Source organism: Stegastes partitus, unplaced genomic scaffold (assembly GCF_000690725.1).
Source record: "Stegastes partitus isolate 25-593 unplaced genomic scaffold, Stegastes_partitus-1.0.2 Scaffold6, whole genome shotgun sequence".
Classification (NCBI taxonomy): Eukaryota; Metazoa; Chordata; class Actinopteri; family Pomacentridae; genus Stegastes; species Stegastes partitus.
The window spans coordinates 1082116-1096727 of NW_007577737.1; the positions used below are offsets into that span (position 1 = coordinate 1082116).

The 14612-nt window shown below is 43.8% G+C and overlaps 1 protein-coding gene across 1 annotated transcript in view; it reads right to left on the reverse strand.

The window, feature by feature from the left end:
• Positions 1 to 14612, reverse strand: part of LOC103356601 (oxysterol-binding protein-related protein 10) — a 101852-nt gene that overhangs the window by 16543 nt on the left and 70697 nt on the right. The window contains exons 8-9 of the mRNA XM_008280822.1: positions 1403 to 1552; positions 343 to 841 (exon numbers count right to left, since the gene is read on the reverse strand). Coding sequence (XP_008279044.1) covers positions 343 to 841; positions 1403 to 1552 — 649 coding nt within the window. The remainder of the gene's footprint in view (positions 1 to 342; positions 842 to 1402; positions 1553 to 14612) is intronic.

Consider the following 14612-nt stretch of genomic DNA (forward strand, 5'->3'; position numbering starts at 1 on the left):
TTGTCCTGATTGGTGACATTAAATGTCATGTCAGAGTCAGAATCCAAGGCTGTCGCTATGTTAAGGCTGTTTTTATGGGTTCTGTTGGTTTTTCCTAAAAACCTGTCGGATAGCAGGTTTAGGATTGTTAAGGGTCAGATTATCGTGTCGTGATAAGTGAATTTTGCCAATAACACTTTCATACTCTGTAATGTTGGGTTTTTTGTGTCTTGTTCAAACATTGTTTTTCACAGTCATCTTTGGGCAGTTTTATTTTGTTTTGGTTTTTTGGATAAAAGATCTTTTACTTTAATCTAATTTAACTGTAGTGGGGGTTGTGTACGTCCTGCTGGGCTGACTCACCTTCCCCCACCATGGACACTCCTATAGACATGCCCATGAACTTGCTCTTGGTCCACACGTGGGCGTTGACGCACATCCTCCGCTCCCGGCACTCGCAGTAAAACCCCGACACCGGAGGATGATGGGAAACCTGCTCGGCCACAAAGCGGACCCTGTAGCAGCCCCCCGGCGAGTCGTCGCCCTGCTGAGCGTTGTTCGGGCCCCTGCTGGGCTCCCTGGACGAGCCCTGGTTGGACCTGACCAGAGGCTTGACTTTGTCCCGAGGAACCTCCCAGGAGCAGTGGAAGGTCTCCCCCAGCACCGGGTTGTAGGGCTTCTTGGCCACGGCGCCTTTCCGGCCCTCATGGAAGGCGGTCAGGTAATACTCCACAAAGCGAACTATTCGGTCCTCGGCCGTGGCTCCGGCTGTGATCGACAGGAACATGTCTGGGTGGGCCATGAAGTTGGCGTACATCTCCAGCAGTGATCGCTTCTCCAGGATGAAGGTAGGCAACACCACCTGGGCAGGAAACACAGAAAAGGTCAATGTTTGGACCAATGGACTTTATTTTCATAAGATAAGACAAGACAAGGTAAGTTAAGTCAAAGTTAAGATAAGATAAGATAAGATAGGACAAGACAAGTTAAGTAAGATAAGATAAGTCAAAGCTAAGACAAGTTAAGTCAAAGTTAAGTTAAATCAAGTCAAGTCAAAGTTAGGTTAAGATAAGTCAAGTCAAGATAAGTTAGGTTAAGACAAGTTAAATTAAGACATGACAAGTCAAGTCAAGTCAAAGTTAAGTTAAGTTAAGTTAAGTTAAGTTAAGTTAAGTCAAGATAAGATAAGATAAGATAAGATAAGATAAGATAAGATAAGACAAGACAGGACAAGACAAGTTAAGTTAAGATAAGATAAGTCAATTCAAGTCAAAGTTAACAAGTCAAGTCAAAGTTAAGTTAAGTCAAGTCAAGATAAGATAAGATAAGAATTCTGAAGCTCTACTCTACAGAATTCCCAGCTGGAGGGTCGATGTGTCGGTGTGTCGGTGTGTTGGTGAGTTGGCATGTCGGCGTTTCGTACCCGTGTGAGGTCCATGCCCAGCTTGAGCTGAGAGAGCAGGTGGAGGATGATGCTCCGCTGGTCGTCCAGGACGCCCAGGTCCTCCTCCTCGTTGTCCTCCGTGTCCGTCACCTCCTCAGCCGGGCTGATGTCTTCCAGCCCTGGGTGGTGCTGTGATGAAGAAGAGGGGAAATTCAACCTTTTTAATCTGAATGACAACCTCAGAGCACATCAGTTACTACTGAGGATGTAAAACTTATAAACGCTGAAGTATTCTTACAACATAGTTTTTAACAATCAGTACCTAAATGGGAGTAAATGGTCTGTCTGTTGGGGACTACGTTCAGCAGCCGAACTACAGCGTCCATGTTTATTATAATAAAGAAACGTGTCCCCCAGTGCAGCTTAGTGTGTCTCAGTGATCTGTGTTTCGTAGTTTTTTGGCAACAATTGAGCATCATATGATATAACAGCCTCAGCTGCACAGATCATTCTGGTCAGCAGGATTAATCCACTGTTGTTTGGGTTTTGTTGACAGTACGAGTGATCCGGACTACTGTCAAGCTTCTCTTTTAGCAAGAATGTTTTAATCTTTCCCCTCATCTTTTGTGTTCTGAAATTCTGGATATACTTACACGTTCAAACCTCTAAAATAAAGATGCAAATTAAACATTTTAGTGAACGGCTGCAGGGAAGAATGTATGAAAGCAGTGTTGATCCAGATTCATAGTAGGAGGCTGTCATATTGTTCTTCTGGTCTAATCCTTTCTATTGGACATGTATATCACATGACTCACTAGTTTGTACATTAAAGGGCTTTTTCCCAGGAGACTGGAGGTGGACTCCCACGTAGGAACGTTGATTTTTGTGGTAATTCAACCTATTTTCTTTCCGAGGACGTCAAATATTGTTGTTAAAGCCGTCAGTATGTTGCGCTGCTGTGGCTCAGGTGGTAGAGCAGGTTGTCCTCCAGTCACAAGGTTGGCGGTTCAATCCCCCGCCCACCTTGCATGGCAGCTCTGTCGCCATTGGTGTATGAATATGGGTGAATGAGAAACACATTGTGAAGTGCTTTGGATAAAAGCGCTATATATTTATGTGATACTCATGTAGGAGCTTTTCTGTTTAAACGTTGGCGTTTGTTTTATCTAAAGTTTTGTTTTCATTCACTGTTTGGTTAAGTTGAGGCACCAAACCTACCTGGTTAAATACAGGAAAGGGTCATGAGTTAGGTTGAAATAGACCCTTTCACGACATTAACTGCATGTTGGAAGGGAAACACGTCTTTGCTTAAAGTTAGTGGCATCTATTCCTGACATTTACATATCTGTAGAGGTCTATCAGATTACTCTATGTGGTGAAAAATGATGCTGAAGCAAACCGAATGTCACACCAAATGGTCACGGCAAAGTGGCCGTTGGTGACGAGCTAATTTTTACATTTTCAGTCGCTGTTTTCGGTCGCTGTTTGGTTCACGCTACAGAACTGCTTGGTTAAGTTGAGGAGAAGAACATAGTTTGGGTTAAAAGGAAACTCCAATGGTTTTCTAGGCTGTCTGAAAAATGTAAGAAACTCACAATAGCGCTTTGACAAGGCGTCCCAAGTAAAACAGCTAAAACCGCCCAAGGATTCTACGTTTGATCTGGCCAAGCTAAATACTCCACTTCTCAATCTGACTCCTAAAAAGGCCAAAATAAGGAAGATAAAGTCGTTTTCTTCCACCAACACAGTATCAGTGTTAAGGTCACGCAACTCATTCAGACGCCAGCTCACGACCTGTGACACAACCGGCCTATAAATACCGAAGGAGAAGAGCAATTACCAATTATTAGTTTGCTTTTCACTGCGGCCCATTCGTGCCCATTCAGCCGCATCGACCTGCCTTTCAAGCCACTTTCAGCGCTTCATAAGGCACCAGGAGCATTTCTCTGCGAAGCCCTGAGTGCCTCTTGTTTGCTGCTAAGAGCCTTCAGTGCCGACCTTCACCGGGCCGGCGCTGGTTGGAGCGGACACAAGTCGTGTCCTTCGTTTGTGTTCCATCATTCGACTGGAAACGGATCCAGTGGAGTTTAAACAAGAGCTGATGCCTTTGATATCTCCCGCAGCAACTTGGGGCAGGAAGGAAGACGATAAGAAAAAAAAAACAGCAAGAAAGAGGTTGATGTATAATGCAGAAAGTGCTCCCGAGCCTGTGGGCAACAACAACTCTCTGCGCCACCCCTCTGCTCTTTATCCTCAGCTCCTCTGTGTTCTTATGTACGAACAGCTACTGGTACATGTGTGTCCTGTTGTCCAACTTGGGGATAATTTATTTTAGTGATGCTGCAAAAAAAAAAAAGCAAAATAAGCAGAACATTGAGTGTAAATCTGGACTTCATGGCAGGATAACTGCATATGGAGCTCCTGCAGAGAGAAACACAGAAAAAAAAAAAAAACGAGAGAGATTTCCAGAGTGGCTGCCTGTCACCTGAATATTTCATTCCATGCATGCATGCCAGCAGCTCCACATATCCGCTCACACATGCACGCACCGAGCACACCGTGTGCGCCGAAACATTTTGCACAGAAGACGCGAGCATGCATGAGCACACAGGAGTCCCTGGAGCTGGCTGGTTGGCTCTCGGAGCAGAGCGATATATATAGAAGTGAGAGGGGAAAAGAAAAGAGAGAAAAACAGGGAGGTAGGGGGAGGACTGTTATGATTTCAGTGGTTCTAACTAATTAAAGAGGCTCCTGACAGAAACAGGAAATTACTGCTGAAGAGGTCAGAGCGTCTCTGCGGAAAACCCTCCAGCAGACATGTTGGTGGCTGGCATTTGCTGAGACTCTTTATTGCAGTTTAACTTGTCCAGAAGTGGATAATAATGCGTCTCAAATTATGAAAATGATGAGGAGAGTGGGGGAGGAGGAGAATAAATCTAAAAGGTTTGCAGCAAAAACTACTTAATTCTAGTATTGTGTAATGCTCTAATTTTCTGTCATACATCAGAAAACACGCGTAGCTGCAAGAACGTGTGCATTAGTTCACATATTTGAACCAGCCTGCACAAACTGTGACGTAGCGCTCCATCCAAAGCTTAAAATTGTGATCCATCCATCATCTCTACACCTTAATCCTCACTCAGGTCGTGGGGGGCTGGAATCTATCCCAGCTGACTCAGAGTGAAGGCAGGTTCACCTGGACAGGTAACCAGTCTATCACAGGGCTACACTTAGAGACAGACAACCAAGCACACTCACATTCACACCTACGGACAATTTACAATCACCAATTAACCTCAGCAAGTTTCTGGACTGTGGGAGGAAGCCGGAGAACCCGGAGAGAACCCACGCTGCACGGGGAGAACATGGAGACTCCACGCAGGAAGATCCCGGGTGTCCTCACCGGGACGCCAATCAGCGACCTTCTTGCTAACCGAGACACCTTGCAGAACTTGCAATAACTAGATCCTTTAAAAAACTGAAATTAATCTGAAGCTGTGACCATCAGTCATGTGACAAGGATTCTGGGATATTTCGGTTGAACTGCAGGATGTGCAGCAGACACAAAGCAGACAGGAAGGAGGAAAACTAATTAAACATGTAAATCATCTCTAGTGTGCGGAGTTCGTGTTATTTTGCAACACTTGTGGAAACTTTGCAAAAGCTTCTGTATGTTGATTTTAGTTTTTTCATTCTTGTACAATAAACAATAAAAGAAATTCCACTTCAGGTGTTTATGATTTATGGCGTTCTGACTGTGTCATTTTTCATAGAAGACGTTTCTGAGTTCTTTCCACTTCTGGCCATTTGTGCTTTTTCCACAGAGGTGAAGGACTTTTTATATTACAGTGAAAAATGAGCCCAGAGTAAGTAAAAAAACTGCCCGAGGTCCAGCAGCAGGACAACACACAACATCATAATTTATTAATGAGAGCAGATTTAAGTTTTATAATAACATGAAAAGTAACCAAACCTGGTAAATAAATGACGAGTAAAATACATTTCCCTCCAAAATGCAGTGTTAAGCAGCAAAATCCCCCCAAAAATTTCACGATAATCCTACTTAGGTACAGCCCTTATGTAAATGTACCGGTGCATTCCTTTAATCTCTTTAAAAAGGCTGCTTTATGACACAGTTGTAGTCACTTCTTTCATAACCTCGGCTAGATACGGTATAAATCAGAGTCGGTGGAGGGCTGCTATTCCACCTTTTTCCATTTGAAAAACCATCTCAGCAGTTCTTTCAGCTGCTGAAAATGTTTATCTCCAGAACAAGCCCCGCCGGCTAGTTTCTTCTATAATGTATGAAGTCAACAACGGCGCTCGGTGTCGGAGGAAAACTATGCTTCCCGTTTCAGATCAGGGATGTTTACAGCTAAAATGCACTCAGTGCACGCTGGGTAATCCCTCAGGCTGCATCTACACTACTCACCCCAAATCTGAAAGAGATGCAAAGACAAACTGTGCAAGGATGCGTGCACAAACACAAATGCCAGCTTGTGAACACTCACGCTGCATTGCTGTGTCGCTACAGGCTTGACCTGCATGAAGCTGGATCTCATCTCCAAACAGGGGGCAAAAAGTAGTGGAGTCACCTCAGGTAAACACCAACAGTCAAAATCCAGCAGTAGGAGAGAAGTTGAAGCTCCACAAACAGGATGGTGCAAAATCCAGTTCCAGAGGCGTTGTGTCAGCGCTGAACCTGCCCAAATCTGGGTCTGCTGAGGGCTTTAAAGCTCTGACGGGCCCCTCGGAAAGAAAAAAAAGCAAACTGTCTTCCTCCTCCTCATCTGAATTAGCTGCCTGAGTGAGCAGCCTTCTTAAAGGAGTCCTGGGTCTTTGTCAGAGCGACCGGCCGGGCGAAGCTGGTGAGCGGCTGTGCGTGACTAGCAGAGCCTCTCTCCTCTCTGCCCACCACCCACTCTGAAAAAACAGGGAGGAGGCAGAGAGGAGCTGAGGGAAAGTCCCAGTGACGTCTCCCTCTACGCCCTCCCATCATCCCTCTGCTGTGCTTCCCTACATCTCTTTCCATTTTTACCTCCTCCTCCTCCCCCCTCTCTCCTCATCACTCGTTCCTCCTCCTCCCTCCTGTCCTCCGCCGTCACGGCTTCCCTGCCTCCCTCTACACCTCTGCTTCTCCTTCTGAACTCCACTCTGAATCCATTTTCCTTTTAATTGAGTCCAATCTTGTGTTTGATTCATTCTTCCCCTCTCTTCACTGTCATCTCCGTCACCGCTCCTTTCATTCACCCTCCCTTCCCTCGTGTCCTCATTCATGCCATCCGCTATTCTGTTTCATCATCATTCTGCTTAAGCGTCTCCTCATCCGTTCGCATGGCTTCCCCTCCTTCCTGATGGATTTATTCTATCGCTCCTGTCTCTTTCTGCGGCGTCTACCTCTCTCCGTCTTGCAGAGCGTTAGGGGAACGTGTGGGCGTCTGCACAAGCCTCAGATAGTGCAAGTCGGCTCCGACTTCAAAGACCCCTTTTTATTCTCAGGCTACAACTTTGAGGGTCTTGCCCTCCTTCGCCAGCTGTCCTCTTCATCCCCCACGACTTCCACCTTCACTCGCTTCTTCATCAAAACAACATCTGAGAGAGAGACTGTAGGTATAAGAGCGTCTCAACCTTCTGCCACGAAATCGTCCTCCTCTAGGACAAAGAAGCACGAGGAAAAACCAGAGTAGAACCAAAGCTCCAGGCCCTGATGACTGATCTCTTCAGTTCTTTAAGGCCTTCACAAGTAAAATTTCACCCTTTTTTATTTGATCCATTCAATCGTCACAAAACTATAGTTCCCTATACAACTAAACTGTATTCTCTACATTCTGTTGAGTTACATTTCTAATCAGTGTGTCTTTGCGAACCAATTATTTATCACCAGGAAAAGAAAACAGAGGAGACGTTTCAAATATGTAGTGAAAAGGTTGTACTTCAACCCAAACCATGACATTTCTTCTAACCCTAACAACATGACACGAACCGAGACAACGCAACCAGGAAAGTAAATTAATCAACCACTAAGGAAAACAAGAAAAAATTCAAAAACATAAACCCAAAAAGTCACCACGACTTCATGCAGAAACATAAACCAAAACGGACCGAAAAAAATCAGAAACTAAAACCACTTCTGAAAAACAATATGACACCAGCTGGGACAACGTGACGAAAATGGATTCATCAACAAGTGAAGAAAACAAAGAACAAAACAAGACAAACTTCGAAGGAGGATGCCCCCCAAAAAAGGGACTACAACCTCTATTCAAGAGCACAAATCAGAACAAACCCTAACCTAACGGAGAAAGTCAGAAACCAGTATGACACTAACCATGACTAGAAGGAACCAAAGAGAATTGACAGCATGCGACAGCCAGCGCATTTCCTTTAACTACCCACCCCAAACTGCTGTGTCGACGGACATGGCAGGGGAGGTTATCGAGATAGATTTGAAAAACCTAACTGAGTTTCTAACATGTAAAGCTCTGATAATTGGCTAAACCTAACCAGGTAATTCTTTTGCCAACACTGAAAGCAAATGACGACAGAAAACAAACTTAGTTCTGGGACTTGTGGTCTCTCATCTATACGGCTGCCGGGAAGTGCAAAACAAATTTACAAGTGGTGAAACACTTTTACACGTAAAGTCAGCCGGAAAGGGAACATACCAACTCTGGGATTGAACCAGAAGTGGTAACGGGGAGCGACCAATAAGAGTTGTTGTTGTCATTTATGGACTTCATGGTGACCCAAGATGGACAGCGACAGAGTGATGTTTTGCCTGGTTTGTGGCCAAAACATGAGCTGATTAACGTGGTTTTGTTTTCGTGTGGTCGGTCTTTAGAGGTTTTAAATGGTGCAGACCAGACAGACGGGCCAGACATGCTGCAGCAGTGCATCAGATATTATATATATTACATTAGATATGAAACAAACAACATTTTTAGAGTCCAAGCTCTGGTGGTCTTCGAGTCATATGGCTTATAAACAGCCAAATCCTGGTTTATTTTGGATTCTGAAGCCCATTTGTGACTCAAACACACCGTATGAATCTAGGAGCGGTAATTTCAACTGGTTTGAACATGTATTGCTGTTGGAAATGGAGAGTCATCCAGGAACTCTATTTGTGGCAGTGGTTCCAAGTCAGAAGGGGGAAGCGCAAACGTCAAAACATCCTCCACCATGAACTCCATAAATGACAACAACAGCTCTTATTGGCCGCTCCCCGTTACCACTTCCGGTTCAGTCCCAGAGTTGGTACGTTCCCTTTCCAGTTGGTTTTACCTGTAAAAGTGCTTCACCACTTCCCAACCAGCCACCATACATCTATCCCAAACTCTGGTCTTCTTTTGCCTCCAACCATCTCTTCTGCTTCCTAGCGCAGATTTTGCCGCCTTTTTAACTGTTAGCCTTTTCCCACCAAATTACGTTCCTGAATGATATATCTGACAATGCAGTTGAGTTGCACAGGAACATCATTTTGTAGAAACTGGGTTTCTCACTAAATGATGCAAGTATCGCTTTTATTCGTAGGAGGAACGCAGCTACACTGGATTCAGGGTCATTTAGAGCAAAGAACTTGATCCTACACAATCAAATTGAACTTTTCCAAACTAAACCAATAAAACAACAGAAAGTCCAACAAAAAACGATGAAGGAATTAAAAGATGACAGGCAGAACATAAGACGTTGTTACACCAACGATTGTATTACAACATCAGCCTTGGAAAGATTTGGTTTAGTGCTGCGCTATATGCTAACTAGCCTTACTGAAAAGTAAATTTTTGCCAATCTTAAACCATGACAGTGTAGACATCCCATTTTCAATCTTAAATCAAGTCAAATGGGGTAAATATTACTTTCTTTAAGTTTAAGTCGTCTCATATATTTCAACACCATTTCTCAAAGCTATACAGCTCTCCAAAAAATTAAACAAAAAAACTTTACCAAAGTGTCTAGTCCTGTTTCAGTGCATTATCGCCTTTTTAAAGAAATTCTAACCCAAAATATATCAATAAATGTTGATGGAAGACAATTCAATAAATAAGAAATCAGTCAGTCAGTCAGTCGGGCGAGTTCATATTACATAATTTCCTTCCCATGAAACAGCTCCAAGGAACAGAACAACATAAGTTTGGATCCCATGTGGGACTATTTTCATAAGTTTTTTGAAATTAATATTATTTTCAGTTGCCGTTCAGTTAAATGTTTTTGTTGTTTTGACTTGAAATGTACCTTTTCACATCTGCAACAATCTTCTCCTCCACTTTCTTGACAACAAAACTATCATTGTGAGATTTTACAAACACCTACTGACACGACTGCAGGAGGTCACCGACGGAAAAGAGCCAATTAAAGGAGATCAGGCTGAACTGATACCAGTGTTGTCTGTGCTGATATCTGTGACATCCCTTTTTGTTTGATTGTTTTGTTTTTTTTCTTCCGGATAATTTCTCGGCACAAACAAACATCTGAATTATATATAGATAATATATGTAACTGCATTTACATGAATGCTACAACCCCTCATTAAACACAAGTAAAAACAACTAAAGGAAGTGTCCTCTGTCTGGGTATGCCTTTGAAGCTTGAGTGGATTTCTATTCCTCTGGGAACAGTCTGCCTCAAATAAAGGAAATGCGAGTGAAATGTTTTGTCTCCACCCAGCTCAGAGTCAGATTTTAATTGGCTGGATTCGTTTCCTGCTGTGCTTCCGCCTCCGTAGAGCGTAAACTCGACCCTGAACTCCAAATCTTGTTCTGTTCTGCTGCATGTGAGAGTGTTCAGCGTGATCAGCAGCTGAGCAGCGCCGACCCACGGGCTGGTCTTAGTCAGAAAACACACAAAGAGAGAGCTGTGCACTGAAATCCATCTGGTTTATTGAACGAGACTAAAGTTACTCACAGTTCAAAAGTCTGTCTGTGCACTGAGCCCATTCAGAGTTTCACTGAGATTATGAAGCTGTTTAACCAGCGGAGAGCCAGAATCTACAGCACACTCCACATCCTCGCTGTTGACTCCGTTTTAGGGCTGAAGCTACTCATTTTCAGCCTGATTCATCCATTTCTGTCTGTAAAACCCTTAATTATTATCCCAAAACTTAGGATGGCGTCTTTATATAACTTGTTTTGTTCAGACCAGCAGACCAAAACACACAGCACAGTATAACGTGAGAGAAAATTTGAGTAAAACCACCAAATGTTTTCCCCGTTTTGCTGGAAAAATAACCACAGATTGCTTATTATGACGGCACACGGCTGTCGCTACAATCAGCTACACCCTTAACTCTAGACCTTAGTACAGTTTAAATGGGTGAGTTAAATAAAGATTATGCCCTCATGTAGCTATCATAAACAGGAAACTTAGCTACTGAGACCAAAAAAGATGTTGGCATCAGGCTGTGAACTCATTCATTTCTGCTGTGAAGTTGTGAACATGGGGGTGTGTGGAGACTGGAGGCAGCCCCAAGTGGACATTTTACACACTGCAGTTTTTTGGTTTCATTTTGCAATTTGTCACTTGAAAATATTCAAGTATCAATCAACAGCTATTGTTTGACATGTTGTCAGTCAAGCAACTTGCTTATCAGACTGCTCCATTAGATTAGCTTTTATTATCATGTACTCTTTAAAAGAGTTTCTATTTGATAGTCAGCGTTTGCTCTTTTTGCATCATCCTATCAGTGCCACATACAGTTTCAACACGGGATCTCTGGGGCTGCACATCTAACCAGCTCCAGAGCAGGTTACGTCAAGATAACACGTCAACATATAGAACAACTCGGCCTACTGATCAATCATTTCTTTTTCAAAGTGGTACCACTATCCCTAGAAGATCCAATGGAGCTTGGTGCATAGACGGAGAAGCTCTCTTAGAAAGGTAGGACTTTTTAGATATAGTCTAAACCAGAGATCTCCAACTCAGGTGCTACTGTCCTGCAGGTTTTAGATGCAACACACCTGACTCACATTAATGGATCATTAACAGACTTGTGTAGAACTTGGCAACAAGCTGCTAGAGATCCATTAATGCGAATCAGGTGTGTTGCATCTAAAACCTGCAGGACAGTAGCTCACGAGGACCGGAGTTGGAGATCCCTGGTCTAAACCCTTTCTTCCCCTTGCCAAGCACTGATGCAAGAGATATGGCTTCTCAGTGGAGGAAACTATCTCTTGTTTCTTTTTTTTCTCATGTAAGAGCAAGACATTTCAAAGTAGTGTCATTGTTCCACAGGCCTTTGTATAGTGACATAATGCCAAAACAGACTCATGAATCGCTAAAGCCTTGTTGACCTCGTAAGATTTGCTGTAAGACTCTTTTTGAGTTTACATGACGACTTTATATTCATTCTGTACTTGCTCCTGAGACAGTTTAAACAATCAGGCAAACATCATCTTACCCTGCAGAGGATACATCTAAATACCACATTGATTTAATAATCGTATCTGTTCAGATCTACTGGTGGGACAGTAAAACTGATTAGCAGACTTAACTTACACACTTGGCAGGTATTTGCCAGCTGTACCCTTTCTGGCTTTTGCTGCAGCAGCTATGGTACTTTCAGCCCATATAAAACTCTTCATGTTGGTTTAGGATTATAGTTTTTCCATCTTGTGAGAAATAAGCATCTCTGCACCTTTCCATGTTTGGTCATTTGGTGCCGACACCAAGCCTGTCATGTGGCGGCCAGGTTCAGAAACCCTGGATTGAATTACAGCGTTGATAACCAGCTGAGTGTGACTGCGGTTCTTAGGTTCAGAGAAGCCAAATAATAAAAGATATCTATCCAGTCCAGCACCATGGGCTCTTGGTTAGGTTCCTCAAGCTTTAGGAATTGACCAATATGTTTTTTTGATACTGAATATTGGTAATCACGAATGATTAATTGCCCACATGTTCAAGCATTACAAATTATTGTTTTACAGAGACAGTCTTGAGGTAATCTGCGGCTTACTCCTAGCTTAGCCACTAGCTGTTAGCATAGCCATGGCCACTGTAAAAGCAGCGAAAGTGCTGATTGTGGTTAATGGTAAAATTGATCTGATTTTAGATCTTGCACTTGTCACAGGCTTAAGGGCACAGCATACCTCTCAATGATAGCCTTAGCCTAGCGCCGTACGCAGAATAAGTTGCACTGACATCAAGTGAGGTGAATTATTTTTGTCTTTTTCTGTGTAACAGTGAACCTCAGCATGCTCATGGAGTGTCGTGGTGTTCGTTATATCTTCCTACCTGACCTTTCAAACACAGCTTTGCTAATTTACCATCTACAGTCTGCTAATGTGCTTGTCTGCCTCTCTGTGTAAACAATAGCTTTCAGTGACTGGCTGGTACAGGCGGCGTGTAGCCAATCAGATGGTGTTGGGGGAAGGACAGAGTGACTGCAGACAGAGAGGAGGCTGCATCAGAGCCAAAGCAGCATTTAATGCTTTTAGTAATAATTGACCAATTAAAAATAATGACACCTGTAATTAAAAACATGTCAAATATGGACCTCAGTGATGACAGGCTGGTAATCAGCGGTTCCCAGTCCCTGAGCGTCGTCCTGGGAAGCCGCTGTTGTTTCTATGTTTAATCACAGAGCTGTCATGAACCCATGTTATGTTCTTGTACTTGCAGATGACAGGACAGGATCCTGCTAATCACTGCGCTACTGTTAGCCTCTGACCTCTTCTGCATCAGCATGGTAGCTGACGAGACGTGTTTTCTCGCTCAGGCAGCCAAATCATAATCACTTCCACCGCCTCCTGTCCAATCATCTGACATTTAGTCCAACGCTCACTGAACCTCCCGTCTGTGTGCTTCAGCTTTGATTTAAGTAAGAAACGCTGCCTGAAAGAGCAGAAGGTATCTGAATAAACTGATGGGCCTACTTACTAAAGAAACTACTGCATGTGTGTGTTTTTGAGCGCTGCTTCCTCCCGCTAAATGTCAGGGATGTTTTGAATGTCAACCGCCGGGCAGTTACAGAAAAGCTTTTGAGTTACAGCTTCTAAGCGGTTCCAGTTCGGGTCCCCATTTGGCATTTATCTCAGCGCTACAAGTGGCAGGTGCATCAGTCAGTTTACGAGTGTTGCCAAAAAGGTGTATAACTGTGCAGCGATAGGTTAATTAGCTGCTTTAAAGGTTCTTAAAGGGGATGTCTGGACGGGCCGTAATGCATTTACTGCTTATTGTAGCTAAACGAGTCCAGGGTTTTCTGCCAGAAGTCCAGCATAAGAAGAAATCCATGAAGTGACACAAGCAGAGACGCTGCAGATTATTACAGCACAAAGAGGGAAAAAAAGGAGGTGGGAGTTGACCTAGATGCAACATCAGAGCTGCAACAAATAATTCACACACTCAGGAAAAGCATCACTTCAATGTTCATGAATGAAAAAGCGGATCAGGACAGAAAGACCTCCCAAATCTCTCCCACTTCTTCTTCAAAAAAAAAAAGAAAAATGAGGCAAATGGGAGCGAGATGCAGAGTTTGAGCCCCTTTGTGTATAAATTATGTGGAGCTGTTTCATCAGTGCAGAACCTAATGAGGGGATGTGGAGTACAGCCGGTGCAGACACAGCGCTTAGGCACACGCATGCATGCTCATCCAGCCTCGCACAAAAGATAAAATAAGCTCTACACCATTTACGCTCGGGGGTGAGTCGACCAGACGCCTGCTCAAGTTAACCGTGTAGCGTTTTGCGCGATAATTTTGAGCCACTGAGCACAAAGGCTGCTGTCTGTCACAAAGGACTGCAGAGAAGAACAACTGTGATAGTAACACAGCAAAGGGAAAAAGGTCCATTCAGTCATCCATTCTTCAAATAGTTTAGTCCATTCAAGGCTCAGCAGAGGGAGAAGCAACTTCCTCCAGCGCCTCCTGAGGGATCCCCAGCTGTTCCCGGGCCAGATGGGAGATAAAACCTCTCCAGTGAGTCCTTGCTCGGCCTCTGGGCTTCAATCTTTCTCGCTAACTGTGCCCAGAAGGTATCAGAACCACCTCGACTGGCTTCTCTCATAGTGGAGGAGGTCGCCTCTGAACTCTAAATGTCTCACCCAATTTCAGCCGGAAAACTCATCTCGGCCGCTCGTATTCTCAGCTTTGTTCTTTTACCCAAAGCTCACGGCCATAGGTGGAGGCAGAGCTCAGACTGACAATCAGAGCTTTACATCACTGCAGAAGTTGCACCCAACCCACCATTAACAAGACCCTGAGATACCTGAACTCTTCTACCTTGATAAGCTCTTTTCTTAAAATACAGTCGTGACT